Genomic DNA, 27,359 nt, shown 5'->3' with positions numbered 1-27,359 from the left:
ACATCAGGCGCGCTGCACATAATGATCAGCTCTCTCAACTCTCAGGAACAGGAACGTCAATAAAATAAATGATTGCTAAATATATGTCAATAGTGTAGCTCAGGGTTGCCCAAACTCGATCCTGGGCCCCTCCCTGAGTGCAACTTTTGGCTTTTGCCCTAGCAATGAACAGCTGATTCCACCCTGAACACGTTGGAGAAGATGTTTGACGTTTTACATGCTCCTAACCGATTGGGTTTTTATGTTAGTTTTTTTGTATTGTTCGTAATTTATTTTATACATAATGTTGCTGCTACCGTCTCTTATGACAGAGAAGAACTTCTGGACATCAGAACGGCGATTACTCGCCACGAACTGGCAGAAGCTTTTTTTTTCCTTTAACAATTCCAACGTCAACGACATACTGCTTTCCCGGGGACAGGCCCAAATCCCCGTCATTTGTTTGAAGAGATGACGGAGGAAAAAGAGGACAAAGGTCAGCTGTCTTCTGAGAATTCGCAGGAGATCAATTCTTCTAGCTAATATGCAATCATTGGAAAATAAAATTGACGACCTACGAGGAAGATTAAACTACCAGCGGGATATTAAAAACTGTAATATCTTATGGAGTCGTGGCTGAACGAAGACATTATCAACATACAGCTGGCTGGTTATCCACTGTATCTGGTAAGACAAGGGGTGGCAGACTATGCATATGTAAACAACAGCTGGTGCACGATATCTAAGGAAGTCAAGGTTTTTCTCACCTGAGGTAGAGTATCTCATGATAGGCTGTAGACCACACTATCTACCTAGAGTTTTCATCTGTATTTTTCGTAGCTGTCTGCATACCACCACAGACTGATGCTGGCACTAAGACTGTACTCAATTAGCTTTATTTCACCATAAGCAAACAGGAAATGCTAATCCAGAGGCGGTGCTCCTACTGGCCGGGGGACTGTAGGGAAACATATCTGTTTGACCAAATGTCTATCAGCATGTTAAATGTGCTACCAGAGGGGGAAAAAACTAAAGACCACCTTTACTCCACACACAGAGATGCATACATAGCTCTCCCTCGCCCTCCATTTGGCAAATCTGACCATAATTCTATCCTCCTGATTCTTGCTTACAAGCTCAAATTGAAGCTGGAAGCACCAATGCCTCGGTCAATAAAAAAGTGGTCAGATGAAGCAGATGCCAAGATACAGGACTGTTCTGCTAGCACAGACTGGAATATGTTCCGGGATTCTTCCTATGGCATTGAGGAGTAAGTACACCATTGGCTTCATCAATAAGTGGATCGAGGACGTCGTCCCCACAGGGATTGTACGTACACACCCCACCCAACCAGAAGCCATGGATTACAGGCAACGTCTGCACTGAGCTAAAGGCTAGAGCTGCCACATTCAAGGAGCGGGACTCTAACCCGGATGCTTATAAGAAATCCCGCTATGCCCTCCGACAAACCATCAAACAGGAAAAGTGTCAATACGGGACTAAGATCGAATCGCACTTCACTGGCTCCAACGCTCGTCGGATGTGGCAAGGCTTGTAAACCATTACAGACTATAAAGAGAAACACAGCCGAGAGCTGCCCAGTGACACGAGCCTACCAGATGAGCTAAACTACTGCTATGCTCGCTTTGAGGCGAAAAAAACAGTGAAACATGCATGAGCGCACCAGCTGTTCCAGATCACTGTGTGATCACGCTCTCCGCAGCCGATGTGAGTAAGACCTTTAAACAGGTCAGAATTCACAAGGCCGCAGGGCCAGACATTACCAGGACGCGCTGACCATTTGGCAAGTGTCTTCACTGACATTTTCAACCTCTCCCTGTCCGAGTCTATAATACCAACATGTTTTAAGCAGGTCACCATAGTCCCTGTGCCCAAGAACACAAAGGTAACCTGCATAAATGACTACCGATCTGTAGCACTCACGTCTGTAGCCATGAAGGGCTAGTCATGGCTGATATCAACACCATTATCCCAGAAACCTTAGACCCACTTCAATCTGCATACCGCCCTAACAGATCCACAGATGATCCAATCTCTATTGCACTCCACACTTCTCTTTCCCACCTGGACAAAATAAACACCTATGTGAGATTGCTGTTCGTTGACTACAGCTGAGCGTTCAACACCACAGTGCCCTCAAAGCTCATCACAAAGCAAAGGACCCTGGGACTAAACACCTCCTCTGCAACTGGATCCTGGACCTCCTGACAGGCTGCCCCCAGGTGGTAAGGGAAGGTAACAACACATCTGCACGCTGATCCTCAACATAGGGGCCCCTTAGGGGTGCATGCTCAGTCTCTTCCTGTACTTCCTGTTCACTCATGACTGCATGGTCAGGCACGACTCCAACACCATCATTAAGTTTGCTGATGACACAACAGTTGTTGGCTTGATCACCGACAATGACAAGACAGCCTATAGGGAGGAGGTCAGAGACCTGTCGCCGTGTGGTGCCAGGACAACAACATCTCCCTCAACGTTATTAAGACAAAGATGATGATTAAATACAGGAAAAGGAGGCCCAGGCACACCCCCATTCTCATCAATGGGACTGTAGTGGAGCAGGTTGAGAGCTTCAAGTTTCTTGATGTCCACATCACCAACAAACTAACATAGTCCAAGCACACCAAGACAGTTGTGAAGAGGGCATGACAAAACCTATTCCTCCTCAGGAGATTGAAAAGATTTTGCATGGGTCCTCAGATCCTCAAAAGGTTCTACATAAGACTCCTGAACATCTACCTTTGACCTTTTTCACCTGCTCCACGACGGAGGCCAGCCTGCCCAGCGCCAGGCCGCACTCGTCACCCCGGGTTACCACGGCGCTTCCCAGTTTGACCACAATCCTCTTGGCCTGGCGCAGCTCCTCACGATGAGCAAAAGAGATACCATTGGCACGTGCCAGGGACACTGAAAGAATACAAGTTACTACCCTGCCTTATGGTGGTGCCAATCTGAAGCACTGGTCGAGCACTTTATAAAATGTATACTTATGCCCCCCTTTACACCGCTGCTAATTCTACCTACATGTACATATTACCTCAATTACCTCGACCAGGGTACCCCTGTATATAGTCTCTTTATTGTTATTTTACTGTTGCTCTTTAACTACTTGTTACTTTGATTTCTTTTTTTTCTTTTTTAAACTGCATTGTTGGTTAGTGGCTTGTAAGTAAGATTTTCACTGTAAGGTCTTCTACACCTGTTGTATTCGGCTCATGTGACTAATACAATTTGATTGGATTCAAATAATCAAAGTTTGATGATGAGTTGATTCATTGAAACGGCTGTGTTGTGCTAGGGTAAAAAATTATAACGTGTGAGATGTAAGGGGGTGGTGGTTCAAATGAAGATAACCTGGAACGCGCCCAGTCTTTGCGTACAGCTGATTTCTGACCAATCACTGCGCTAGGTGTATGGCTCTGTAACTTCCGTTTACGCCAAGCTAGTCGTTCCCAATGCCCCCCTCAACTGTTATTGCTTCCCTCTCACCGGCCCGAAAGAGAAGAGAACCGAGAACACCCGTAATTTCCATCAACTAAATCACTGCGCGCGTACTGTAACGTGTGAGTGTGTTGTGACGGTTGAAGTTTAGCAAGCATTTGCAACGAATTCTGGTGGTGAGTGAGTGAATGCACACATAGCCACTTGACCTGTATAGTAAGTAACGTTAGCCAGCTAGCTAACGGTAACGTTAGCTGCTTATGCTGGAACAGCCATGTGGTGGTGCCAGAGCCTCTGCTGCCTGAGCATGATACAGATCAGTCTGTCTTGGGCCAGTCAGTGACACGTTGTTGACAATGGCAGCTTTGAGTGGGTGATATGTTTTGTTTTGAACTATCATCTGTCATTCTTGAGAAGACACCGACATGTGTTGCTCTGCCTTTTTTTCCCAATAAGGGGCACATAATAAGTGATCCTGCAAGGAGCAGGGATGGTTTCATCAGCAACATAAAAGCACATGAAAGGGAGGAGTTTCTGTGATTTAGACCGGATTCAGCTCTCCTATTGGTTGAGGGCAGGCCTTGTTTATACTGTATGGAATGTGGAATAGAAAGGTTGGAGAGTAGTCCTTTTTTTAAACGAGATGGGCTTGATAGACGTGGCTGCATAACAGACAAACAGGACTTGGAGATTAAGCAAGTATTTCTGTGAGTTTTTCTGTTCTTTATCCAAATGCAAAAAATACTGACCTTATGCCGTTTTTATATATATATATATATATATATATATATATATATATATATACGTGTAAAACTATATAACCTTTTATTTAATTATGCAAGTCAGTTAAGAAAAATGTCTTATTTACAATGACGGCCTACAAAAAATGTAATCCTTTTGTGACTTTTAAATGTTGAACTGTGATTTGAATTCTTCAAGTGCAAAAAATGAAAAAAAAAGAGAACTTGGAACATTGAAGATTTGATAGTGATTTAAATGATTCTCTCTCCTCTCTAGCTTTTGGAAGTGCGGGTCAGTTGACCATGCTGCTACAGAGGCTGTCTCTGTGTGCTGGGCTCCCCTTGGGCCCTAGGACTCGAAGCACCATCATCTGCCCTCGTCTTGCTAAACCACTGACACAAGGCAAGTGGGACTGGCAAACATGCATACATTCACATACCCACACACATGCATGCATACAATACAGTAGGCTACACCAGTCATTGAGGAGCGGTATAGATATCTATGTAGGATACATTTAGAAAATAGTAGGCTGTTATTCCAGTGATTTTCAATAGTTTCTGTAGCTTGAGATTTTAGTAATGGCACGATAACTGCATAGCATATGTAAGCCTTAATATGGGACCACAAGCCAGTGATGTATTTGTTTGGTTTCTTCCCTCAAGCAAGAAGGATAGCCTAGTTCCCTAAATGTATCAAGTCCTAATCGTTTAATGCTATCATCTTGCATACCTGTGCATACTTGTTTATCCTCCTGGTGCAGGATAAACCAGATTGATTGCATCAAGCTAATGGAGGCCTATCCCTTTCTGGCCATCCTCTCTCTTTGTTTCTGTTACCCCAGACTTTGACTCTCACACTCACTCATGCACACGGTTGACTGCACTTTTAGTGGAGAGATGTGTGCAGTCAGCGATGGCTTTGCCGGTTGCCGTGCTGATGTGGCAGTTTGCACCCTGCGTTTTTCATCTCTGTGGACACCAGGGAATTTAGGAGGGGGGTGAGGGGGTCCTGGCTGCTCTGTTTGTCTAACTTTATATAATCAATGATGGAACAAAACCGAACCCAGCTCACACCCACTTACCACATGATCATACTGGTAGGAGATGTACTGATGTGTGTGTGCGCTAATGCTGGTTAGGCACAGTGTTTATGAACATTGCCTCAAGTTAAACAAGGGAGGCCATAAGCATACATTTTATAAAGTGCTCGACCAGTGCTTCAGATTGACACCACCATAAGGCAGGGTAGTAACTTTTATTCTTTTAGTGTCCCTGGCGCGTGCCAACGGTAACTCCTTTGCTCATCGTGGGGAGCTGCGCCAGGCCAAGAGGATTGTGGTCAAACTGGGAAGCGCCGTGGTAACCCGGGGTGACGAGTGCGGCCTGGCGCTGGGCAGGCTGGCCTCCGTCGTGGAGCAGGTGAGGAAGGTCAAAGGTAAAAAGGCTTATGGGAGAACAGGACCTTCACTCAAGACATGGCTTAAAGCTTGTATTTTAACAGCTGTCTGCTTACTGTAGTTTATTAGTTGTTGCAAGGCTACTTGAGAGGCTTTAAATGCGGGTCACTGAGATAGTTTGTGTTTGGTTGCAGGTGGCCATGCTACAGAACCAGGGCAGAGAGATGATGATCGTCACCAGCGGGGCGGTGGCCTTCGGCAAGCAGAGACTGAGGCACGAGATCCTGCTGTCCCAGAGTGTCAGACAGGCCCTGCACTCTGGACAGAACCAGCTCAAAGACATGGTGAGACCAGGGCCCATTATCCACAAAGCCTCTGAATAGGAGTGCTGATCTAGGATCAGTTTTTGCCTTTTCGATCATAATGAATAAGCTTATATGGAAAGATTAGCACTCCTTTCTGAGACTCTGTGGATACGGGCCCAAGTCTTATACAAACTGCTCCAAAATATGGTGAAATCAACTTTATTATAAAACAAATCTATTCATATCATTCCTTTCTCTCTCAATCTATCTGTCGGTTTCAGTCAGTACCTGTTCTGGAGGCACGGGCCTGTGCGGCAGCCGGACAGAGTGGCCTAATGGCCTTGTATGAGGCCATGTTCACCCAGTACAGCACATGCACTGCACAGGTATGCACACTTTCTCTATGTATTTGAATTCGCACTGTTACCCAGGACAATTACCTCTCAATAAAGTTGTATTGAATCGAAAAACAGGATTTGCTCTGATTTAATCCCAGGTACTGGTCACAAACTTGGACTTTCACGATGACCAGAAGCGGCAGAACCTAAACAGCACATTACAGGAGCTGCTCCGCATGAACATTGTGCCAATCATCAACACCAACGACGCTGTGGTGCCCCCGCCCGAGCCCAACAGCGACCTCCAGGGGGTAAACGTGGGTACAGAGCACAGGGGTGGTCCGGAGAGGGCAGGACAGGGGCGAGGGGTGTGTATAGCGGTGTAGTGTTAGCAGCTAGCATACTACTATACAGCTGGTACTCTTCACCGGCTCGCTCTACCCGCCCGCTTACCCCCCAAAGGATGTGCGTGCAGGGAGGGCTGGGGAGATGAGAGAAGGTAATTCCCTTCTATATGTTAGCCGACTGGACCTAAAAGCGTGGCTGTCTGGTCTCACTCCTGGAGGTAGACACATTCTTCTTTTCTCCTTCCGCAAACTTAGGCGGAAACGAGCAAGTTCTTCCGGTGTAGAAAAACACACTAGTACTAAACAACTAAAGATTGTAGTGCCAGTAGCTTTGCTAACCCACACAGTAGGAAAGCCAATATCAACGTTAGCCAATCTAGTAGTGCTTCACTTTATAATAAAATGCTTGGATTCCAATCGCACCTTTTCTTTTACGCTGACCTCAATTTCGACTGACAACACTCTATTACTTTACCCCGATCTTTTCCGATGTCTTTCTGTGAGACTTAGTCAGTGTGTTTTCTTCCACGTTAGGTCATCAGTATAAAGGACAATGACAGTCTGGCTGCACGCCTGGCTGTGGAGATGAAGGCAGACCTGCTCATCGCTCTCTCTGACGTAGAAGGTAGATTGCTAACACAGCTACACATTAACACCCATTAGGTAACGCGCCATCTGCCTGCGCTCTGGCTCAAAACAATACACAGTAATTAAGGAGCATTACTGTAAGAGGGGGAACTACAGAGGGGTATACTGCAAAGTAGGATCAAGGAGTTAGCCAGCTAACTTGCCTAAGTATTATGAAATAACTTTACTTTTTTTTTTAAAGATACAGTAAGCTTGAAATGGGCGTGGTCTTATTGACTCAACTAAAAACACGTATCCAAGTTTAGCTTTCTTAATGAACCAGAAATCAGTAGTTATTTATGGTTGTTTATCCTACCTCATGTCCTTTTGGTTGTGTTCATTAGGCACTGAATGGAAGAAAACAGACAAACTGGCTGTGACTACCTGAACTTGTACAATAGGAAACACTCATTTTTGTTTTCTGTCAGAACTTTTTTTTAAATGTCTTCCATTAAGTACTCTAATAAACACGACCCTGGTTGTATTTGGAAATCACTGATGGATTGGGCAGGGAGGTAATCTTTGTGCATGTTAGGCTAGCACCACAGGAAACAATCATGTAACCATAGTTACCTCCCATCTCTTGTAGGACTGTACGACAGCCCTCCTGGATCGGATGACGCCAAACTCATTGACATCTTCTACCCTGGCGACCAGCAGTCGATCACCTATGGGACAAAATCCAGGGTGGGTTTAGGAGGCATGGAGGCAAAGGTAATTACAAAGACACGCGTAGATTAGAATAGAAAACTGTGTCGTTCACTACATGTGAGAGTTGAGGACTACATGTAAGAGTTGAGGACTACATGTAAGAGTTGAGGACTACATGTAAGAGTTGAGGACTACATGTAAGAGTTGAGGACTACATGTAAGAGTTGAGGGCTACATGTAAGAGTTGAGGGCTACATGTAAGAGTTGAGGGCTACATGTAAGAGTTGAGGGCTACATGTAAGAGTTGAGGGCTACATGTAAGAGTTGAGGGCTACATGTAAGAGTTGAGGACTACACATCTGTAATCGGGTTTTAAGAAAGTCTTTGTAATTAGTTACAGACTTTGGAACTCTGTGTGTCAGAGTGATATTGGACATCAACCCGCAGTGCAAGTCTTTCCATTTGGGGCCAAATCCTTACTCGAGAAACAAGTGGGGAATTCAAATAGCCTACGTGTATCCCACCTCTACCCTCAGGTAAAGGCTGCCCTGTGGGCCTTACAGGGGGGCACATCAGTAGTCATCGCCAACGGCACCCACCCCAAGGTGACGGGCCACGTGATCACTGACATCGTGGAGGGCAAGAAAGTGGGCACCTTCTTCTCCGAGGTCAAACCTGCCGGTGAGTTCTTCTGGGGTCATCTCTTTGGGACGGACACCGACGATGAAGGTTATTAGAATGATGATGATTATGACAATAATGAGCATAATGGTGATAATCATGGTGAGGATCATGATGATTGTAGTTCTTATGAAGACGATTAGGATTATGATCACGCATGCTCATGTCCAATAGTCCCTTTTGCTGTTTTGTATCTGTTGTCATCTCATCCGCGGTAATGTGTCCATCTCCAGGCCCCACCGTGGAGCAGCAGACTGAGATGGCCCGGAACTCTGGCAGAACCCTGGCAGCCCTGCACCCGGACCAGGTCAGACACTCATACACAGTTATATAGTATACGTGATCCCAGGTGTGTCTGTGGTTAGTTGAATCTTTAATGAATCGTTCCCACCCCAGAGAGGCGCGATCATCTGTCACCTGGCAGACCTGCTGGTTGAGAAGAAGGAGGTGATCCTTGCTGCCAACAAGACGGACATGGACCTAGCAGCCAATGCGGGTAACTATTCCCGTCACGTCCGTCTTCCCTCTGATTGAATCGATGGTGTTTGTCAAAACAGGTCCTACTCGTCAGGGATCGTTTTACTTACCAACATCCCGTTGTGTGACTGTGATAGGATGTTGATCATTTGAGGGTGCTGTTGCATTTGAAGGTGTATAAGAGCATCACTTGAGTAGTTGAAGGGATAGTCAGGGGTTTTCAACTACATTTAATTTCTATGTGTTCTCCATCCTCCTATCAGGCCAGTTGTCGTCAGCCCTGCTCAATCGTCTGAGCCTGTCCCCGGCCAAGCTAAATAGCCTGGCTATAGGGCTGAGACAGATAGCCGTGGCCTCTCAAGACAGCGTGGGCAGAGTCCTGCGCAGGACAAGAGTAGCCCACAACTTAGAACTGGAGCAGATCACTGTGCCTATAGGAGTACTGCTGGTCATCTTCGAGGCCCGCCCCGACTGCTTGCCGCAGGTAATGTGTTTGTGTGTGCGTTTGGACTCGTCTATGTGTGTGAGAGTTGTGCTTGTGCATCGTGGACCATCTTTTGGTAACATGGGGTGGTGTGCTGGTGGTTATGCAATTCTGTGGGTAAAAGGCTATTGTTCTAATTTGTGTGTAGGTATCAGCTCTAGCCATAGCCAGCGGTAATGCTCTGCTGGCGAAGGGGGGTAAGGAAGCAGCCAACACCAATCGCGTCTTACATGAGCTGACCCGGGAAGCACTGGACATCCACGGGGTCAAAGAGGCTGTACAGCTGGTAATCATAGCTGGAAAAAACATCCCATTTAAGAAAAACGTCATGGAAGATATTTAAATACAATAATTTATACTGAAATCATAGTATTTGAAATCGTAGAACACTAGGTATGAGTGAATTCTGTGTTACTCTGCCAGTAGTAAATATAGTCAGACACCATCCAAAAGAATCCTTTCATTCCTCCTTTCCTAAGGTGAGTGCTGTCCTGTACATACTCAGCGGAAATTTGAATACAACGTTGAAGTGTATTCTCCCTATAGAAAAAAGAAATCCCAGAATGCAGTAGGGTTTATTTTGCGTGCTCCAGGTGAGTACCCGTGAGGAGGTGGAGGACCTGTGTAGACTAGATAAGATGATAGACCTGATCATCCCGCGAGGCTCGTCTGAGCTGGTCAAGAACATCCAGAGAGCAGCCAAGAGCATCCCAGTGCTGGGCCACAGTGAGGGCATCTGCCACATCTACGTCGACTCGGAGGCTGCCATCGACAAGGTCATCAAGATCGGTCAGTGGGAAAATACGCGCAGACACATTTGAATTTACTACCAATGAAGGAGTGATTGATGTTTTCTCTCTCCAGTCAGAGACTCTAAATGTGACTACCCTGCGGCCTGCAATGCCATGGAAACACTGTTGGTGCACAGGGATATCCTCGGGACCACTCTGTTTGACCAGATCATAGACATGCTCCGCACCGAACGGGTAAGACCACACACACACACACTCAAATACACAGGTACAGACACATTGACATAAACAAGTGATATTATCCTCCTCTTCATCTCCTCTTAAATACAGGTTCAAATCACTTGGCTAAATAAGATACAGTAAGGACCGACTGGCTGCTTGTTTGGTGGAATGGTTGGTTACATTTGACTACAACTTCAAATCAAATATTTATTTTCTTTCACTGAGGTTGGATTGAGGTGGATGGGTTTAAACATGTTGATTTAAGTGCGTTTTTCATGTCTCATTGTTGATGGTTTATGCTTCTAAAACCCAATTCACAAAAATGAACATTAAGAATTTTACAATCCAATTGATGATAATCATAACAAAAAGACTTCCAAGTATCACTAAAACTTTTGTTGTGATTCGCTATGACAGATCTATCTATGGAAACTTTGGTAATTTATATTCTTAACTTTAAAAATAAAAAAATGATCTATTCATATAAAATATTCATTTTTTTCTTGATCTGTAAAACTGTGTTCATATTGCCTAGGAGTCTCTAGCAGATAGATCATATGGTTAAAGAGAAAATAGCCTGATTATTGAAAAAATAATCTCATCAACATTGACAGCATTTGCAATTATTTCTGCAACTCTTCCAACTACTGACTACACAACTGCCAACGGTTTGGCGTCTAAACATTTACAACAGACATATGGACATCGTAAAATAAATTAAAGCATGTTCAAATATAAAGGATATTCCATGCTGAAACCCTCATATTAAACACCGATGGTATTCACTAAATTGATGGGTTACATTTAGGATCATGTTTTACAGCTTTGTCATTCTATTTTTTAAATAATTTTTTAAAAGTCATCTTATTTTATTATCTTTGTCATGTTGTGAAAATTGTGTCTAGTTTACTGGTAAACTTAAAAGTTACCGGTAATATACCCTCACTTTCCAACCCTAGATGCACGCAAACTCCCCGATTTGATTGATTAATTCACCGATCGCCGTATGTAATGATGACCCCCTTCCCAATGTGACCCCTTTAGGTGAAGATCCATGCTGGCCCCAGGTTTGCCTCCTACCTGACATTTAGCCCATCTGAGGTCAAGTCTCTGAGGACAGAATACGGGGATCTGGAGTGCTGCATCGAGGTGGTGGACAGCATGCAGGAGGCTATAGACCATATCCACAGATATGGCAGCTCCCACACCGACGTCATTGTGACTGAAAACGGTAGCTATGACTGTCTGGCTATATAATAGTTGTGAGAAGTTTCTCTCTCTCACTTTTGTCTTCACTTTGATTCACCCAGGTTAGTCTGGGTGAGAGAGACCAAATCTCTCTCTTTCAGGAGAGACCTGTCTGTCTCTCTTTCAGGAGAGACCTGTCTGTCTCTCTTTCAGGAGAGACCTGTCTGTCTCTCTTTCAGGAGAGACCTGTCTGTCTCTCTTTCAGGAGAGACCTGTCTGTCTCTCTTTTGCACCCTTGTCCCTTTCTTCCTCTCTTTCTCTAATAAGTAATGACAGCGTTTTTTGACTTCGTGTAAAACCTCCCCATGAGACTACTTTGAAGAGGACAGAACTGATTTGAATGTAAAATAGGTTTTGCTAAGGGATCTTTGTTGTTAATTTATATGTAGTTATATGATTGATATTCTTCTTGAATGTTATTTTCCCCTCAAGTTTTATAATACATTTTGATGGAGTACTTTACTGACAATCTCTAAGATGGGTTGAATTATAGATAGATTTTTAGTTGGTTCCGTGCAGAGGACAGAGCATTTTCTGTCTTTGTTCTACCATCTAGTGGCCACAGATTGTATAATATGTTGATCTAAATTCAATTATCCATTGTGTGCATTAGAGGAAATATAGCTGAGAGATGATGACAGTGACAATGATGGTAGCTGTGATGATGATTCTTACAGAGGACACAGCGGAGCAGTTCCTGCAGCAGCTGGATAGTGCTTGTGTGTTTTGGAATGCCAGTTCACGTTTCGCAGATGGCTACCGCTTCGGACTGGGTATGCATCGTTTTAATTTTAAGTATTTTATCACTGACTTCCTGTTCAACTATTTCACTCACTCCCTGTCTCACTCCCTCTAGGTGCTGAGGTGGGCATCAGTACAGCTCGTATCCATGCCCGGGGCCCCGTGGGCATTGAGGGTCTCCTCACCACCAAGTGGGTTCTGAGAGGAGACGGTCACACCGCAGCAGACTTTTCTGAACACGGCACCTTGAAGTACCTCCACGAGAACCTGCCAGTCACACAGCCACAGCCCAGACAGATGACTGCCCAGCGTGAGGACTGACCGAGGACCTCCAAATAAGAGACACGCTCAACCATTTCCCCGAGAGCAAAGCTATCCCCTGGTACCAAAAAAACACTCCCATTGTCTTATTCATTCAGTCTGGATCAGAGTTGACATTTTTAATTCTAACTCGGCTCTCAAAAGTTTAATTGCGGTGCTTACCTCACTCAGTATTCCAGTCACTGCTTGTTCATGGGCCCTTCCTGTGACCAAGCAGTGAATACACTCATTATTGGTAGCATTGACCCTGTTGGACTGTAGAAGGTCTCACATCCTTGGTTCAGGCCTTAATTGGTCTAGAAGATATTATACGGGAATAGGGATGAGTTAGGTGCGTATACGTTCTCCATGACGCACACCTAATGGGAATTGTTGCTTAAGCTAGTTTACATCAGCGTTATTATCACTATCAAAAGGTTTCCCACTTGGTTTTAGTTCCTTTTGATTGGTCTGTCGTGCTGTACATTTATGAATGGCTGCTCAATCAGGTCAGACCCTTACCCTGAAAGTATTGATTTGGTCTCACACCAGAGACTAATGTGTACATTTACTCTAATTAGAAGTGATACAAGTGTATAACCAAACCAGTTTTTATGCTAGGTTTAAGGCTAAACCTAATTTGGGAAAGGTACTGATGTGTAATTTTATATAGTGCTTGATGTATAGGTCTCCATGGCCAAACATTGTATGAATTGCTGTTAACATTACTACTGCAATCCTTATTTATATGTGGTTAAATGACTAGTGATGAACCACTGGATAAACAATATTTAAGTCTTAAATGTATTTCGTCATAAAAATATGAGATTGATGAATAAGAAATTGACCCGATCTGATTCGTAAGCCTTCAAGTTAGATTTTATATGTAAGACTTTATGTTCTTCTTTTGAATGCAAATGATTTATTCTCCTGCTTTTGCTTTTTTTCATGCTGTCTATTAATGTGGAATTTACAGTGCCCAGAGCCTCTGTCAAACACAAGAGCAGTAATTGACAAGCTGCTTCCCATCTCATCCAAGGGACTACTGCCTTAAGATACAGTGCCGCTGTAACATTCCAGCCTACGAGCTTTTATATCTGATGTCAAGTAACGCACTCTACAGATCAGTTCAGGTTTTTTGTCATTCATAGACCGTATTGTAGAATAAAAGTTTTTGTTGAATATGAATTGGATTGATTTTGTATGGGATTTTACATGCATACCACCACTCTTTCTACTTCCACAAATAACAAATTAGCACCAAAGAAGTCATACTGATCTGAAAACAAACGTCTAAAAAGACTTTTTAATGGTTCTCATCTGGGAATAGGATTTTGCTGTAAGTGGGGCATGGAAGATTGAAGACAATACTATAGAGGTTTAATTATCCAGCTATCAGGAAAGAAAGCGGGAAAGAACTGAGACTAATAATGGAATCACAGAGTATATTCTTCTGTGGTTTTTCTACTCGCAGATAAAGAATTCATCCTCCAAAATGCACTACTTACCCTTCAATCAGCCTCCCATCACAAATACAAAGGGTTCATAGATGAAGAATAGACAGGGTCTACTCAGATCTCACTTTTTTTGTACTCTTTCTTTGGAAGGAGCTTGATATTTGTAATGTGAAGAATGACTTGCAGAGGTAAAGAGTCTGATACATGGATGTTGAGGAATATTTAGCTGGTCTAGAATGGCCAATTGAGGGATCATGCTGCTTTAGGCCTATTAGATGAGAGATCATGTAGCTTTTGGCCTTGTAGGTTCCTATATGTTTTTATCTCATTGCCATAAAGAGGTAAACATACTGGTAAACATACAGCACATAATGTACATGGCTGATACTAGATTGAGATCACTGTATCATGACCTCCAGCATGAACTTCCATTTACGACAGACGTCAAGCACCCGGTGAATCTCCTGTCATCTTTTCTCTGGCGTTTCTCCGTTTAGGCAGAGCCAAATCCCATGTTGCACCCTGTTGACACACTGACGACCGTGGGGATTGGAGTCCACATATATCAGAGGACGCAGGGCAAATGACTGGACTTTTACTGCAAAGTCGACAGTCCTTTAATTGAACATTACTCAAGGCCAAAACTCATATTTCTTATTTTGCTTGATCTTAAGAGACTCTCAAAAGTGTTCCCTGCTGAGCTTCACATTTTTTTGAATCAATAATTAACGGTCAAAGTTATTTATTCATGTGTATCTTTGCCAATTATGGGTGTCTAATTAACAATTTCAATAATTGATATTTATTTCTGAAAGGGTTTCGTATCTCTGGCTGATGAAAAATGCATGAGCAGGGATGCAAACGTGGTTTTGTTTTTTTGGTTCTGAGAGGGCTTGATGCTCGGGGCTAGTACCAGGACACTTTGACTCTTCCTCTTTGAGTTGACGCTATCCCTGTGATGTGGGTCTAATACAGGCTTCTTTCATGGACCCCAAGCGCCTGCTCTGTACCATGTGATCTCATAAAAACTCCTACAAGCCTATCCTCATATAGCCTTTTTTTTTGTTCTTTAATAACCGGCTTCAAAGAATAATATCCGTTTCCGTGATCATTTTGCTTTGTGTATGGGGGGGGAGAAAGATCTCATATCAGTCTGCAGAAACTGGTTGAGTTGGACCTTTTCCCTCTGTGGCTATCCAACTCCATGGCTAATGTTTGAAACTCCAAAGAATTACCGTTAACAAAAGTATGCATAAAAGTGTGTTCCTGTAACCTCTTTTTAAATTTTTGCCTAAATCTAACTGCCTGTAGCTCAGGACCTGAAGCAAGGATATGCATATTCTTGATACCATTTGAAAGGAAACACTTTGAAGTTTGTGGAAATGTGAAATGAATGTAGGAGAATATAACACATTAGATCTGGTAAAATATAATACAAACAAAAAACATGTTTTCTATATATTTGTTCCGTCATCTTTGAAATGCAAGAGAAAGGCCATACACTGAGATAGGATCTTAGGTGTAAAATAGATGTTGTCCACAATATGAGATCAGTGTGTGCAAAATTTCAGTGAATAATTACATTGCTACACAATATCTGCCAGGAGTTTGCCCAAATGTGCCAAAATGGGTATGGAGCCAGAGACAGCGGTGGGGTCAAACTGTTGAACCCAGTTCCTACATTTCAATATAAAAATAAAAACATTTCAAACAAAACTACACTACATTTTATCTCTGGGACCTTCAGGGGTGAATCTATCAAACCATTTGCATTATAAAAGTGTTTTGTTGTTGTGCACTATCCTCAAACAATAGCATGATCTTTTTTTGGCTGTAATAGCTACTGTAAAATGGACACTGCAGTTAGATGAACAAGAATGTAAGCTTTCTGCCCATATAAGACATGTCTATGTCCCGGAAAGATGCTGTTGTTTACAATGTTTTATCGTCACATTATTGCATATTGAGCAACAACTGCCCCGGTTTAGGGACACCGATGTCGTAGAGGTTAATAACAAAAAAAGGCCCTTTGGTTGACTTTGATCAAATTTTCATTTATTTTGCTTATGATAGGACAGGAGGTTGAGGACTGGCAAAGCACATCATTCTGCTCTGTAACAACAAAAGCCAGAGAGTCCATCACTGTTACCATACGAGCATCGCCTGAGCCCCGAGGTCTACTTTCCCAGTCTAAACAAAGCAGCAAAGACCCAACACCAACTGGTCCAAAAAACCCAATCACGCTAATGTGATTTCAGGGTCAGAAGACCACAGTAGATACACCACAGTAGATACACGACAGTCAAACAATGCTAGCAATAAAGGGTATGGGTACAGTACAGGATTTATAATAGGATTGCATTAGGAGAGGATGAGGGAGTCTCAGTTGACCTTCAGGGGATCTCGGTGACCCGTCTCAGGGAGCCGATGGTGGGGCTGGAGCTTCCCCACTCGCTGTGCCTCCTGTACTCGCCAGGACGAAGGAAGTACTGACGACCCCTGTAGTGGGGGTGCTCGTGGAGGATCCAGTAACCCTCTATGACGTTGGCGGAGGAGATGTCCCGGCTGTGGAAGCGCTCGTGAAGGTCGGGGCAGTCCTCCATCACCTCCATGTTCTGACCACCGAAGTCAGAGCGCTCATAGATATTCATCCTATAGTTTCCATGATACTGGGAAAGAAGAAGACAGACGAAATGGAGAATGGATATAGTTAATGATACTGTTGACTTGACAAACAATATATAGATGGTAATGTAAATGTTCCATAATGAGAATGAAACATAACTTCAACCATGAAATTTGTGAAGAAGAAATGCACCATGTGTTTTAAAACAAGGTGTTCAAAATAGGGTGGCATTTGTGAATCTATTTGTCATAGCCTCAGCCAAATGTCAGTAAGATTCTCGGCCAAAGCAATGATGAAGTAAATGCTAAGATAGAAAAAATCTGTAGACACTGCGGCCCTCAACTCAAGGGACTGAAAACTATGTAGGACTGAGGACACCTGATGTAGTACACTCACAGGGGGCACCATACGGCAGGAGCGGATGCAGTCGTTGAAGCCAGCCCATCGCTGGTAGTCAGGGTACTCGCCCTTGTTCAGCATGTATTGGTAGCCAGTGTAGTTGGGCTTCTCGTAGGCCACCCAACAGCCACTGTCCACCTTTATGGAGTTACAGCGGCTGAAGTGGTTGTGCATCTCAGCACAGTCGCTGCTGCACTCATAGTGCCGGCCCTGGAAGTTCTTGTCCTCGTAGAAGATTATCTAGAAGAGAGAGATGAAAACTTCAAATCAAAATGATACACACATATTGAGGAAATGTTTTACAACATATCACAGAATAAAAACAGAATTCCATTTTCATTCAAATGATTTTTTATCATTAACTCTATTCCAATATACACCATTTATGATGTATAATTGAAATAAAACAAGCTTATCATCATAATATATATTTTTAGTACAAGTGACTAAGAAGAGAGTGTTATTGGACCAATAATAAATGATCCACTTGTCATTTTCATATCCCAAAACCCACACATCCTTGATGCCCCAAGCCCTGCTCACAGGAGATGCTTCATTGTTGCGTGCACTTCACCTGTCACAGGTGGTGATGCTGCGCTTTACCACGTGACCTATTTGATGTTCATTGTTTTTGATAGGCTAGAAAGTATGCCAGCTATTTAGTAAATAATTTTTAAACGGCAACAGAAAGCAAGCAAAATAACCCGACAAGAGGAGCAAATTACTTCCGTCTTCTGGTTTCGTTATATATCTGGAACATGTTATTGCTGACAAGCAAAACATTTGGGGACTATGTCATCAATGGACTAACGGAACAAACAAAGTTTTCCCTAAAGTTTAACTGCAAGACTGAACAAGTGAAAAACGTTTGTAAAATGTAAAAAGATACGCTACTTACACAAGTAGGCGCCTAGCATTTATTGAAGTCCACATAGGTCTAAATGTGAATTAAATTAATCTGTTAATTTACAAAAAAATGTTAACATACCAAAAGTGTTGATTTTAAAATACAAGAATAATCTACCTAATGTGTTGCACAATGTAAATGTATTGTCGGGCCACAGTTAAACCATTCATAGATGCTAACTGCTAAAGCGCCTATTGAATATAGTATCTTCTGGTTGGAGGAGTTTTGTTAAGTTCCCCGTACGCTCATTCTGAACGTTAAAACGCGTCACTTGTGGTACGGTTTTGGAAACATATGGAATATATCTTTCATATCAGCGAGAAATAATGATACAAAAAATATTAAATTACTACACACCTTTAAAGGGGCCATTAGGGTTCATGTTTTTTTTCTCTCATTAGGGTTAATGTTCCCACACGGCCATATCTCCACGTTACATCACTTGTTTACGGGAGACCACCTATGCTAATTAGCTATCTAGCGAGCTCCGAACACCTGTGTGGAAGCGTAAGGGACACGCTCTTTTCACGCCACTTTGATACAAAGTAATTCCCCTAACCTTAACTTCAGTCTCCTAACCTGCTACGTTAATTCTCCCACGTTAACCTGTTATGAAAAAGTAACTTCAGTATCGGAACAAATATATATTTCACGTAAGTGTAACTTGGGAGGAATTGTAGTTTGTCAACTGGAGGCACACACAGTTTGTGGCTCTGTGCTAAACTGCTACAGTGAGTGTATCTTTATTATTAGAAAATTATATGAAAGATAAGGGGCATTGCAACATATATATTTCGAAAAAGGTTTGAAAGCGATGATTATTGACGTTTCTAAACACGAAAAAACGTCGGAATTGAAGTTGACATGGTGCTAACGGTGGGCGAATCTACTGACTGAGAAGAATGGTTTTCGAGAGCTAGGCCGCAGTGTGCAATTAGCAGAAACAGAAATCAGGTGTGCCAACTCACCCCAGTAACGTTATGATTCAACTAAGTAACCAACAGCAGCAAACAAACACTATTTTGCCCATATAGTTGATTATTATTAATAATAATAGGTGTATATAATAATGTTGTCCTGGCTAAAAATGCATTATGTAGGGATAGGGTGCCATTTGACATTGCTGCCTTTGAGGCATTTGTGTGGCCCTCCTCTGTCCAGTCCACTCATACTTGCACATGGGTTTTGAGCCTTTGACACATTCTATTCAACATCTCCTAACATCCCCATCCATTATCATTAATGGCCATTCATTTCTGCATTAATTGCAAGATAATTAGTTATTTATAATAGTATCCAGCAAATCTAAATATGAAACATGTATTCTGATGACGGGTTTATCATAGAAAATAGTTAATTGAGCCTCATTCCTGTATTTCCCTGTGTAACGCATAGTGTGTTCATGCTTACCTTTCCCATTGTGACTGTTTAGTTCGGACCGGACTAGGTAGCTAGCGTTACTGGACCTCTTTATAGACCCTGCAGGGATCAGGGCTTTGAAATTGTGGCACAAAGCTTTGTTGCGTCAGCACAGTGTGCTCTACAGTCTACAGAATACTATAGGACTGGCCCACAGCAGCAGCTCTTTGTCTCTGTCAAAAGCGCTCTCTCTATCTCTCTCTCTCTCTATGGAAAATACTATAACTGCACTTTCCCGAAGTCCCACAATAAGATTTGCCACATCTGCCTTTATTGGCATTGAGGTTAGCAATGTATAGACAGACAGTCAGAGGGAGAAAATGACTATGGCCTCCTAAACAGCTTTTGAATAGATTTGAATGTGTTGCAATGAGTTTCTGATTTGCAGTTAATTCAGTCAATGTTAGTTAATCAATAATATACTGAACAGTATATTTTGTATGTTGATTTGGTTGTGCTTATGACATGCTTGTTCACAACTGATTTGTCCAGAAAACCTTTAATGAGGGTGCAGACGACTTTTAGGGCATCTAATTTCCCTGTCTAATAACCATACAGTTTATCCAACACTTGCCAATTGCTGAAACTTAATTATTAACACACAAGGTAACTTTGTTATTGGTTTTTCCAATGATTTGAGATAAAAAGAAAATCACACAGAGAAGCCATGTTTAAAAACCAGCACGTTTAATCACTTTGTTACAGTCCATAGGTGAGAAGCTTACAGGCCACTCCTCATTCTCCTGAAGGAGCCCACCATGGGGTTGTGGCAGCCCCAATCGCTGCAAGCCCTGTACTCGCCGGGGCGGAGGAAATACTGACGACCCCTGTAGTTGGGGTGCTCATAGAACACCCAGTAGCCTTCCATGACATTGGAGGAGAAGATGTCACGGTGGCGGAAACGCTCGTACACGTTGGGGCAGTCGTCCATGAACTCCATCATGTGACCAGACATCTCGGGCCTGTTGTAGATCCTCATCCTGTAGGCTCCTCTGTACTGTTGGCGGAAGAGACAGAACGGCGGGCATAGAGAGAACAAGAAGGGATTTGGGGTAAAATTATCACAGCGGATCACAGTAGAGTTTTTTACACTGGGTGAATTAAGCAGAGGTAAACATACATACATTTCTACACATCGAATAATACCAGAGACTTGCTTCACTTAGAAACAGATTTTCAGTCAAACTGTTCAAAATAGCAGCATAATATATTTTTTCTTAACTGACAAAAACACTGAGCGATGATGAATAGAATGAAAATGAATAAAAGTATTTTGGGGGGGGGGGGGTAGCCCATTCCTTTAAAAAATGACTGGATCTCCTTGTGGACTTCGCCACGGAGACTTTCATGCTTTGACTCCTCTCCTTATCTATCAATGACATCAAGAGGCTGGTGATTGATGCTGATTTCTAAAGCACTGTTTGATGTGTGGCAGGGTTAACCCTATCAGTTTGATTGACTTACGGGGGAACATCTGGCAGGAACGGATGCAGTTGTTGAAGCCCATCCAGTGGTGGTGGTCAGGGTACTCGCCCTGGTTCAGGATGTACTGGTAGCCGTTGAAGTTGGACTTCTCGTAGGCCACCCAGTGACCGCCGGTCACCCTGATAGAGTTACAGGAGTTGAAGTGCCTGAAGGTGTCGGCACAATCGCTGTTGCACTCATAATGACGGCCCTGGAAGTTGTGGCCTTCGTAAAAGATAATCTATGAAGAACAGAAATGTAATTGTTTATATATAGAGTTATTTAGACTGAGTCAAGGATGAAAAGGCGAATGGCTTGACTGAAAGCAAGAACTCATGGATGTGGTTTTGATCGACCAATAGGGGACACATTTCACTGCACCTTTTATATATGCTGTAAACTATGTAAGTGACGCAGGCAACTTCACTTTTGAGAAAGTTAATGCAAGGCACAACAGTTCCGTTTAAATTAGAAACCAACATTACTATACTAGTACTAGTATGGTCTCCATAGGTTAGTGCCCCAAATCTGAGATTTGAGAGCAGTTTTTTCTCCATTAATATTTTAAGGATGCACAACTGTTTTTTTGTGTACAACATCATACAATTGTGTACTACGTCATTCATTTTGTGTAATATATTACGAAATGCTTTCTATGATATCATACAAATTTTACAAATCCAATTTGTGCAATATGTTACGAATTTGTTATGCTCCTGGAGTGCATCTAAGGATCTACGGGATTGGTGTCCCTATACCGGGACGGTTGTTAATGTGACAAGAATGACGTTGTAAGTAACAGCAAACTTTCCAGGACATAGATATGTCTTATATGGGCAGAAAGCTTTACATTCCTGTTAATCTAACTGCACTGTCCAATTTACAGTAGCTATTACAGTGACAAAATTGCCATGCAATCGTTTGAGGAGAGTGCACTACAACCAAAACATTCTATCACGGCAACTGGTTTGATACATTCACCTCTGATGGTAAATAATGTACTTACATTCAGTAATCTTTCTCTGATTTGTCATCCTGAAGGTCCCAGAGATAAAAGGTAGCATTGTTTTGTTTGATAAAATCAACTTTTATATTCAAATATAGGAACAGTTTGAAACCCTGCTGTCTCTGGCCCCACACCCACCTCGCCCGGCCATCTAGATGTGTGAAGGTTAGTGTTATTTTTCTGTAGGGAAGCTAACTAGCCATCATGTATGACATTCCTGGGAGTATGTAAACTTAAACTTTGTATTACCATATAATTTTTGTATGTTCTCTATACTTCAAAATGTATCAATTGACCAATTTAGCACATTTGGGCAAACTTGATAGAAAATATTGTGCAGTACTGCAATGCTTCACACGACCAGTCTGAAACTTTGCACACACACTGCTGCCATCTAATGGCCAAAATCGAAATTCCACCTAAACCCCTAACACAGAACCCAAACCAGCTGCGCGTGTGCGCCATCGTGCATACGTTTATTTTGTCCCCCCACACCAAATGCGATCACGACACGCAGGTTCAAATATCAAAACAAACTCTGAACCAATTACATTAATTTGAGGACAGGTCGAAAAGCATTAACTTTATGGCAATTTAGCTTGATAGCTTGCACTTGCTAGCTAATTTGTCCTATTTAGCTAGTTTGCTGTTGCTAGCTAATTTGTCTTGTGATATAAACATGGAGTTGTTATTTTACCTGGAATGTACAAGGTCCTCTACTCCGACAATTAATCCACACATAAAACGGTCAACTGAATCGTTTCTAGTCATCTCTCCTCCTAGGCTTTTTCTTCTCTTGACTTTATATTGCAATTGGCAACTTTCATAAATTAGGTGCATTACTGCTACCGACCTCGTTCGTCTTTCAGTCACCCACGTGGGTATAGCCAATGTGGAGATGGCACGTGGATACCTGCTTCTATAAACCAATGAGGAGATGGGAGAGGCAGGCCTTGCAGCGTGATCTGCGTCAGAAATAGAACTGACTTCTATTTTAGCCCTTGGCAACACAGACGCTTGTTGGCGTGTGCGAGCAGTGTGGGTGTGCAATAATTGAATAATATATATTTCTACATTTTTCAACGCGAGCGGTGTAGTCAGCCTGTAAGGGATATTATGGCCTTTCTCTTGCATTTCAAAGATGACGGAACAATTATTTTTCTGAAAACGCATTGTTTTTTTGTTTGTATTATCTTTTACTAGATCTAATGTGTTATATTATCCTAAATTAATTTCATATTTCCACAAACTTCAGTGTTTCCTTTCAAATGTTATCAATAATATGCATATCCTTGCTTCAGGTCCTAAACTACAGGCAGTTAGATTTGGGAATGTCATTATAGGTGAAAATTGAAAAAAAAGGATTTGATCCATATTAACTACCCTCATTATCAAAAGAGGTTCCCTGTTCCCTTTTTCCCGATCCTGAAGGTTAATTGACCTTTTCTTTGGATTCCTGTTTTATCCTATGGAGTATAGATGGGATTTTTTTTATATATATAATCCAAGTAATACAATTTTGTGGAAAAAAGTATCTCGCATCCTTCCATGTATTGGTATTAGTTCCACGACTGAAATCTTTGACAGCTTCATAAACTGTATGCGTAGCTTACTTGCCAAATCGCTTCACTTATACGCCTTAATAACATCTGGTGCTCTACATAATTTTATCAGCAGTCATCAAACAAGTGTGTTGGCTCATAGGTGTGTTGGCTCATACCTTTCCCATGGTTGGAGGACTTGATGGTGGCACCGTAGCCTCCAACAGGGTCATAGGGCCTTTTATACTCTTCTACTGACAAGAGTGCTCTGTTGCGTCGTAGTGACTAGATGTTACCTTTTTAAACGTCACTGACCATTCCCATTGTCTCTCAAACCATAGGCTAATCTTTTTCCCCCGCAAGTGCTAGTTTACCTATACAATATATAACATCCACCCCATATAGCTGCCCCATTCGATGTTTTCTGTACACAGACCCTTGTTCAGCCATGGCCTAGTGATGCACCCATTGAAACATCACACAAAAGGCCTTTAGGTATGTAGTGTGAACAACAGAACCATTAACGTTTACAGGAGGTGAGACGGTTCATGTACTCTCTAGTAAACAAAACAAAGCCATATCTTCTACAAATATTTGGGGTTGATGTGAAAAAGACTATTGAACGTTGGTAATAGAATGCTATGAAAATGCAAATGGTTTATCAGAGTTTATTTCGGTGTGGGTTCATGTTTTCCCTCTCCCTGATCGCAGGTCACGAAGTCTCGGTTGTGTTCTGTTCATAGACCTGTGTGTGTGTAAGTGATTCTGATGATATTGATTGAATCAAGCTCTTGTGTTGATGTAATCTAGAGTGATATGTTCTCTTTTTGCTTCCATAGCCTGCAGACCTACTCTGATGCCATGTACAGATAACAGTGTTCTGTGGTGTGTGTGTCTGTGTCAAAAGGAGGGCATAGTTGTGTGTCTGAGTCTATGTGAAAAGCAATAGTGCTTTGGACTTCTGTCTTTGGCTTGTAAAACATACCCCAGAGCGGAAGGGAAAAGGCCAGAAAGAGTTGCCCTTGTGTGTTCTGTTCCCAAAGCCCAGCTGATGCTAAAAAGGTCAGTCTCATCCTTTAACCTTTCATGAGGATAAAGAGCCCATGTCCTCTCTCTAAAATTGTATGCTTCAACTCTGCAGAAAGACAATGCTTTCTGAAACACAATAGCCGTTCGGTTCCCGGGCAAAAACCTGCTACTCTGGTAGTTTCTCTAACCAAATGTGACTCATGTTGATAAGCTTTTATTTTTTTAATCAATCATTGCCTTGAAATTCCCATAGGCTTCAATAGATTTAATGTTTCAAGTAGCTCTCTTTTTCCACAACTGAAGTAGCTCATTGATATCCTTTTATCACATTGTGCAGTGTAATTTATCTGATTTATCAGATGGTTTGGCTTCTTTGTGTTTTTTTAACGTTTTTGGGCAACAGAGTAGAAAATATGACCAAGTTGAGGTATTGGGTGTATAATATATATATATATATATGAGAGAGAGAGAGAGCCACTGCCCCAGAGAACCCAGTAGAACAGCCACCTCAGACCCGGACCACAGCCTCAACACCACAGTGGGACAGACAACACAGGACCCAGCAGATAGCCCCCAACACCCAATGAAGACACACAAAAGCCAGAGATTGTGCTTAGACTCTAATGGGAAATACATTGATGAAAATAAATTATTTCCCAAACACAAAGTGGATCAACTCTGGTGCCGAAACAGTTAACACCCCTACAAACAAACCCTGGCCACGCCCTATATAACCCCTTCAAATCAAATGTAATTTGACACATCCGCCGACTACAACAGCTGTAGACCTTACAGTGAAATGTTTACTTACGAGCCCTTAACCAACAATGCAGTTTTAAGAAAATACCTATAAAAAATAGTAAGAGATAAGAATAACAAATAATTAAAGAGCTGCATTAAATAACAATAGTGGGGCTATATAAAGGGGGTACCGGTACAGAGTCAATGTGTCACCGGTGTTGAGGTAATTATGTACATGTAGGTAGAGTTATTAAAGTGGCTATGCATCGATAATAACAGAGTAGCAGCAGCAGTGGGGAGGCAATGCAAATAGTCTGAGTAGCCATTTGATTAGCTGTTCAGGAGTCTTATGGCTTGGGGGTAGAAGCTGTTTAGAAGCCTCTTGGACCTAGACTTGACGCCCCAGTACCGCTTGCCGTGCGGTAGCAGAGAGAACAGTATATGACTAGAGTGGCTGGAGTCTATGACAATTGTTCAGGCCTTCTTCTGACACCGCCTAGTATTGATGTCCTGGATGGCAGGAAGATTGGCCCCGGTGATGTACTGGACCATACGCACTACCCTCTGTAGTGCCTTGCGTCCGGAGGCCGAGCAGTTGCCATACCAAATATTTTTGTCGTGCCCTCTTCATGACTGTCTTGGAGTGCTTTGACCATGTTAGTTTGTTGGTGATGTGGACGACAAGGAACTTGATGCTCTCAACCTGCTCCACTACAGCCCCGTCGATGAGAATGGAGAAGTGCTCGGTCCTCTTTTTCCTGTATTCCACAATCATCTCCTTTGTCTTGATCACATTGAGGGAGAGGTTATTGTCCTGGCACCACACAGTCAGGTCTCTGACCTCCTCCCTATCAGCCGTCTCATCGCTGTCGGTGATCAGGCCTACCACTGTTGTGTCATCAGCAAACTTAATGATGGTGTTGGAGTCGTGCCTGGCCGTGCAGTCATGAGTAAACAGGGAGCACACTGAGCACACACCCCTGAGGGGCCCCCGTGTTGAGGATCAGCGTGGCAGATGTGTTGTTTACTTACCCTTACCACCTAGGGGCGGCCCGTCAGGAAGTCCAAGATCCAGTTGCAGCTTAGTGATGAGCTTTGAGGGCACTATGGTGTTGAACGCTGAGCTGTAGTGGCTATGAATGAATAGCATGTTTTTTTGTCCAGGTGGGAAAGGGCAGTGTGGAGTGCAATATGAGATTGCGTCATCTGTGGATCTGTTGGGACCGTATGCAAATTGAGTGGGTCTAAGGTTTCTGGAATAATGGTGTTGATGTGAGCCATGACCAGCCTTTCAATGCATTTCATGGCTACAGACGTGAGTGCTAAGGGTCGGTAGTCATTCAGGCAGGTTACCTTAGTGTTCTTGGGCACAGGGACTATGCTTGTCTGCTTGAAACATGTTGGTATTACAGACTCAGGGAGAGGGAGAGGTTGAAAATGTCAGTGAAGACACTTGCCAGATGATCAGTGCATGCTCGGAGGACACGTCCTGGTAATTCGTCTGGCCCAGTAGCCTTGTGAAAGTTGACCTGTTGAAAGGTCTTACTCACATTGGCTGCGGAGAGCGTGATCACACAGTCGCCCGGAACAGCTGGTGCTCTTATAAATGTTTCAGTGTTACTTGCCTCAAAGCGAGCATAGAAGTGATTTAGCTCGTCTGGTAGGCTCGTGTCAGTGGGCAGCTCTCAGCTGTGCTTCCCTTTGTAGTCTTTAATAGTTTGCAAGCCCTGCCACATCCGACGAGAGTCGGAGCCCGTGTAGTACGATTCGATCTTAGTCCAGTATTGACGCCTTGCCTGTTTGATGGTTCTTCGGAGTGCAAAGCGGAATTCTTTTTCTTAAGCTTCCAGGTTAGAGTCCCGCTCCTTGAAAGTGGCAGCTCTACCCTTTAGCTCAGTGTGAATGTTGCCTGCAATCCATGGCTTCTGGTTGGGGTATGTATGTACAGTCACTGAGGTGACGACGTCCTCGATGCACTTATTGATAAAGCCAGTGACTGATGTGGTGCACTCC

The 27,359-nt window shown here is 42.9% G+C and overlaps 3 protein-coding genes and 1 non-coding gene across 8 annotated transcripts; 2 read left to right on the top strand and 2 right to left on the bottom strand.

The window, feature by feature from the left end:
- The first annotated feature begins 3,472 nt into the window (after positions 1-3,472).
- LOC118357548 (delta-1-pyrroline-5-carboxylate synthase-like) lies at positions 3,473-13,939 on the top strand. 4 transcript variants are annotated; one of them, XM_035734783.2, is made up of 18 exons: positions 3,473-3,620; positions 4,462-4,587; positions 5,455-5,606; positions 5,779-5,928; positions 6,171-6,275; positions 6,386-6,538; positions 7,109-7,199; positions 7,791-7,915; positions 8,389-8,533; positions 8,767-8,840; positions 8,930-9,029; positions 9,274-9,494; positions 9,643-9,780; positions 10,088-10,283; positions 10,359-10,480; positions 11,513-11,699; positions 12,394-12,489; positions 12,573-13,939. In XM_035734783.2, exons 2-18 carry the CDS (start codon positions 4,488-4,490, stop codon positions 12,776-12,778), a joined length of 2,361 nt encoding a protein of 786 aa, XP_035590676.1. In that variant the 5' UTR covers positions 3,473-3,620; positions 4,462-4,487; the 3' UTR covers positions 12,779-13,939. The 4 variants fall into 4 exon arrangements, with proteins under 4 accessions (XP_035590676.1, XP_035590674.1, XP_035590677.1 ...); XM_035734781.2 differs by having other exon boundaries at positions 6,386-6,544; XM_035734782.2 differs by having other exon boundaries at positions 3,478-4,151; positions 6,386-6,544.
- Positions 9,888-10,018, top strand: LOC118357780 (small nucleolar RNA SNORA15). Its single transcript, XR_004820360.1, has one exon. It is a non-coding gene; the product is annotated as a small nucleolar RNA SNORA15 (small nucleolar RNA).
- A 2,303-nt stretch (positions 13,940-16,242) lies between the features above and the next one.
- Positions 16,243-19,676, bottom strand: LOC118402665 (gamma-crystallin M2-like). 2 transcript variants are annotated; one of them, XM_035800838.2, is made up of 3 exons: positions 19,557-19,676; positions 17,237-17,479; positions 16,243-16,883 (listed from the first exon to the last, which is right to left on the bottom strand). In XM_035800838.2, exons 1-3 carry the CDS (start codon positions 19,563-19,565, stop codon positions 16,608-16,610), a joined length of 528 nt encoding a protein of 175 aa, XP_035656731.1. In that variant the 5' UTR covers positions 19,566-19,676; the 3' UTR covers positions 16,243-16,607. The 2 variants fall into 2 exon arrangements, with proteins under 2 accessions (XP_035656731.1, XP_035656730.1); XM_035800837.2 differs by lacking the exon at positions 19,557-19,676 and adding an exon at positions 18,504-18,626.
- A 559-nt stretch (positions 19,677-20,235) lies between these two features.
- LOC118402664 (gamma-crystallin S-1-like) lies at positions 20,236-23,815 on the bottom strand. Its single transcript, XM_052478450.1, has 3 exons — positions 23,756-23,815; positions 21,026-21,270; positions 20,236-20,557 (listed from the first exon to the last, which is right to left on the bottom strand). The coding sequence occupies exons 1-3, from the start codon at positions 23,807-23,809 to the stop codon at positions 20,287-20,289; spliced, it is 570 nt and encodes a 189-aa protein (XP_052334410.1). The 5' UTR covers positions 23,810-23,815; the 3' UTR covers positions 20,236-20,286.
- Between the last annotated feature and the right edge of the window lie 3,544 nt (positions 23,816-27,359).

The sequence above is a fragment of the Oncorhynchus keta genome, chromosome 24, assembly GCF_023373465.1.
Source record: "Oncorhynchus keta strain PuntledgeMale-10-30-2019 chromosome 24, Oket_V2, whole genome shotgun sequence".
Lineage (NCBI taxonomy): Eukaryota > Metazoa > Chordata > Actinopteri > Salmoniformes > Salmonidae > Oncorhynchus > Oncorhynchus keta.
This window is presented reverse-complemented; position numbering and strand designations above follow the sequence as displayed.

What these genes read in the sequence shown, in the direction of transcription:
- LOC118357548 (XM_035734781.2), top strand. Translation starts at nt 4,488, where the DNA reads ATGCTGCTACAGAGGCTGTCTCTGTGTGCTGGGCTCCCCTTGGGCCCT. An exon ending in TAGGAGGCATGGAGGCAAAG is followed by an intron (nt 7,916 to 8,388) that starts GTAATTACAAAG and finishes CTCTACCCTCAG; the next exon opens with GTAAAGGCTGCCCTGTGGGC. An exon ending in CGACAAGGTCATCAAGATCG is followed by an intron (nt 10,284 to 10,358) that starts GTCAGTGGGAAA and finishes TTCTCTCTCCAG; the next exon opens with TCAGAGACTCTAAATGTGAC.
- LOC118402665 (XM_035800837.2), bottom strand. An exon ending in CCTGCCGTATGGTGCCCCCT is followed by an intron (nt 16,884 to 17,236) that starts GTGAGTGTACTA and finishes CTTCTTTCCCAG; the next exon opens with TATCATGGAAACTATAGGAT.
- LOC118402664 (XM_052478450.1), bottom strand. Translation starts at nt 23,809, where the DNA reads ATGACCCTGTTGGAGGCTACGGTGCCACCATCAAGTCCTCCAACCATG. An exon ending in GTCCTCCAACCATGGGAAAG is followed by an intron (nt 21,271 to 23,755) that starts GTATGAGCCAAC and finishes TGTTCTTCATAG; the next exon opens with ATTATCTTTTACGAAGGCCA. An exon ending in TGCCAGATGTTCCCCCGTAA is followed by an intron (nt 20,558 to 21,025) that starts GTCAATCAAACT and finishes CCAACAGTACAG; the next exon opens with AGGAGCCTACAGGATGAGGA.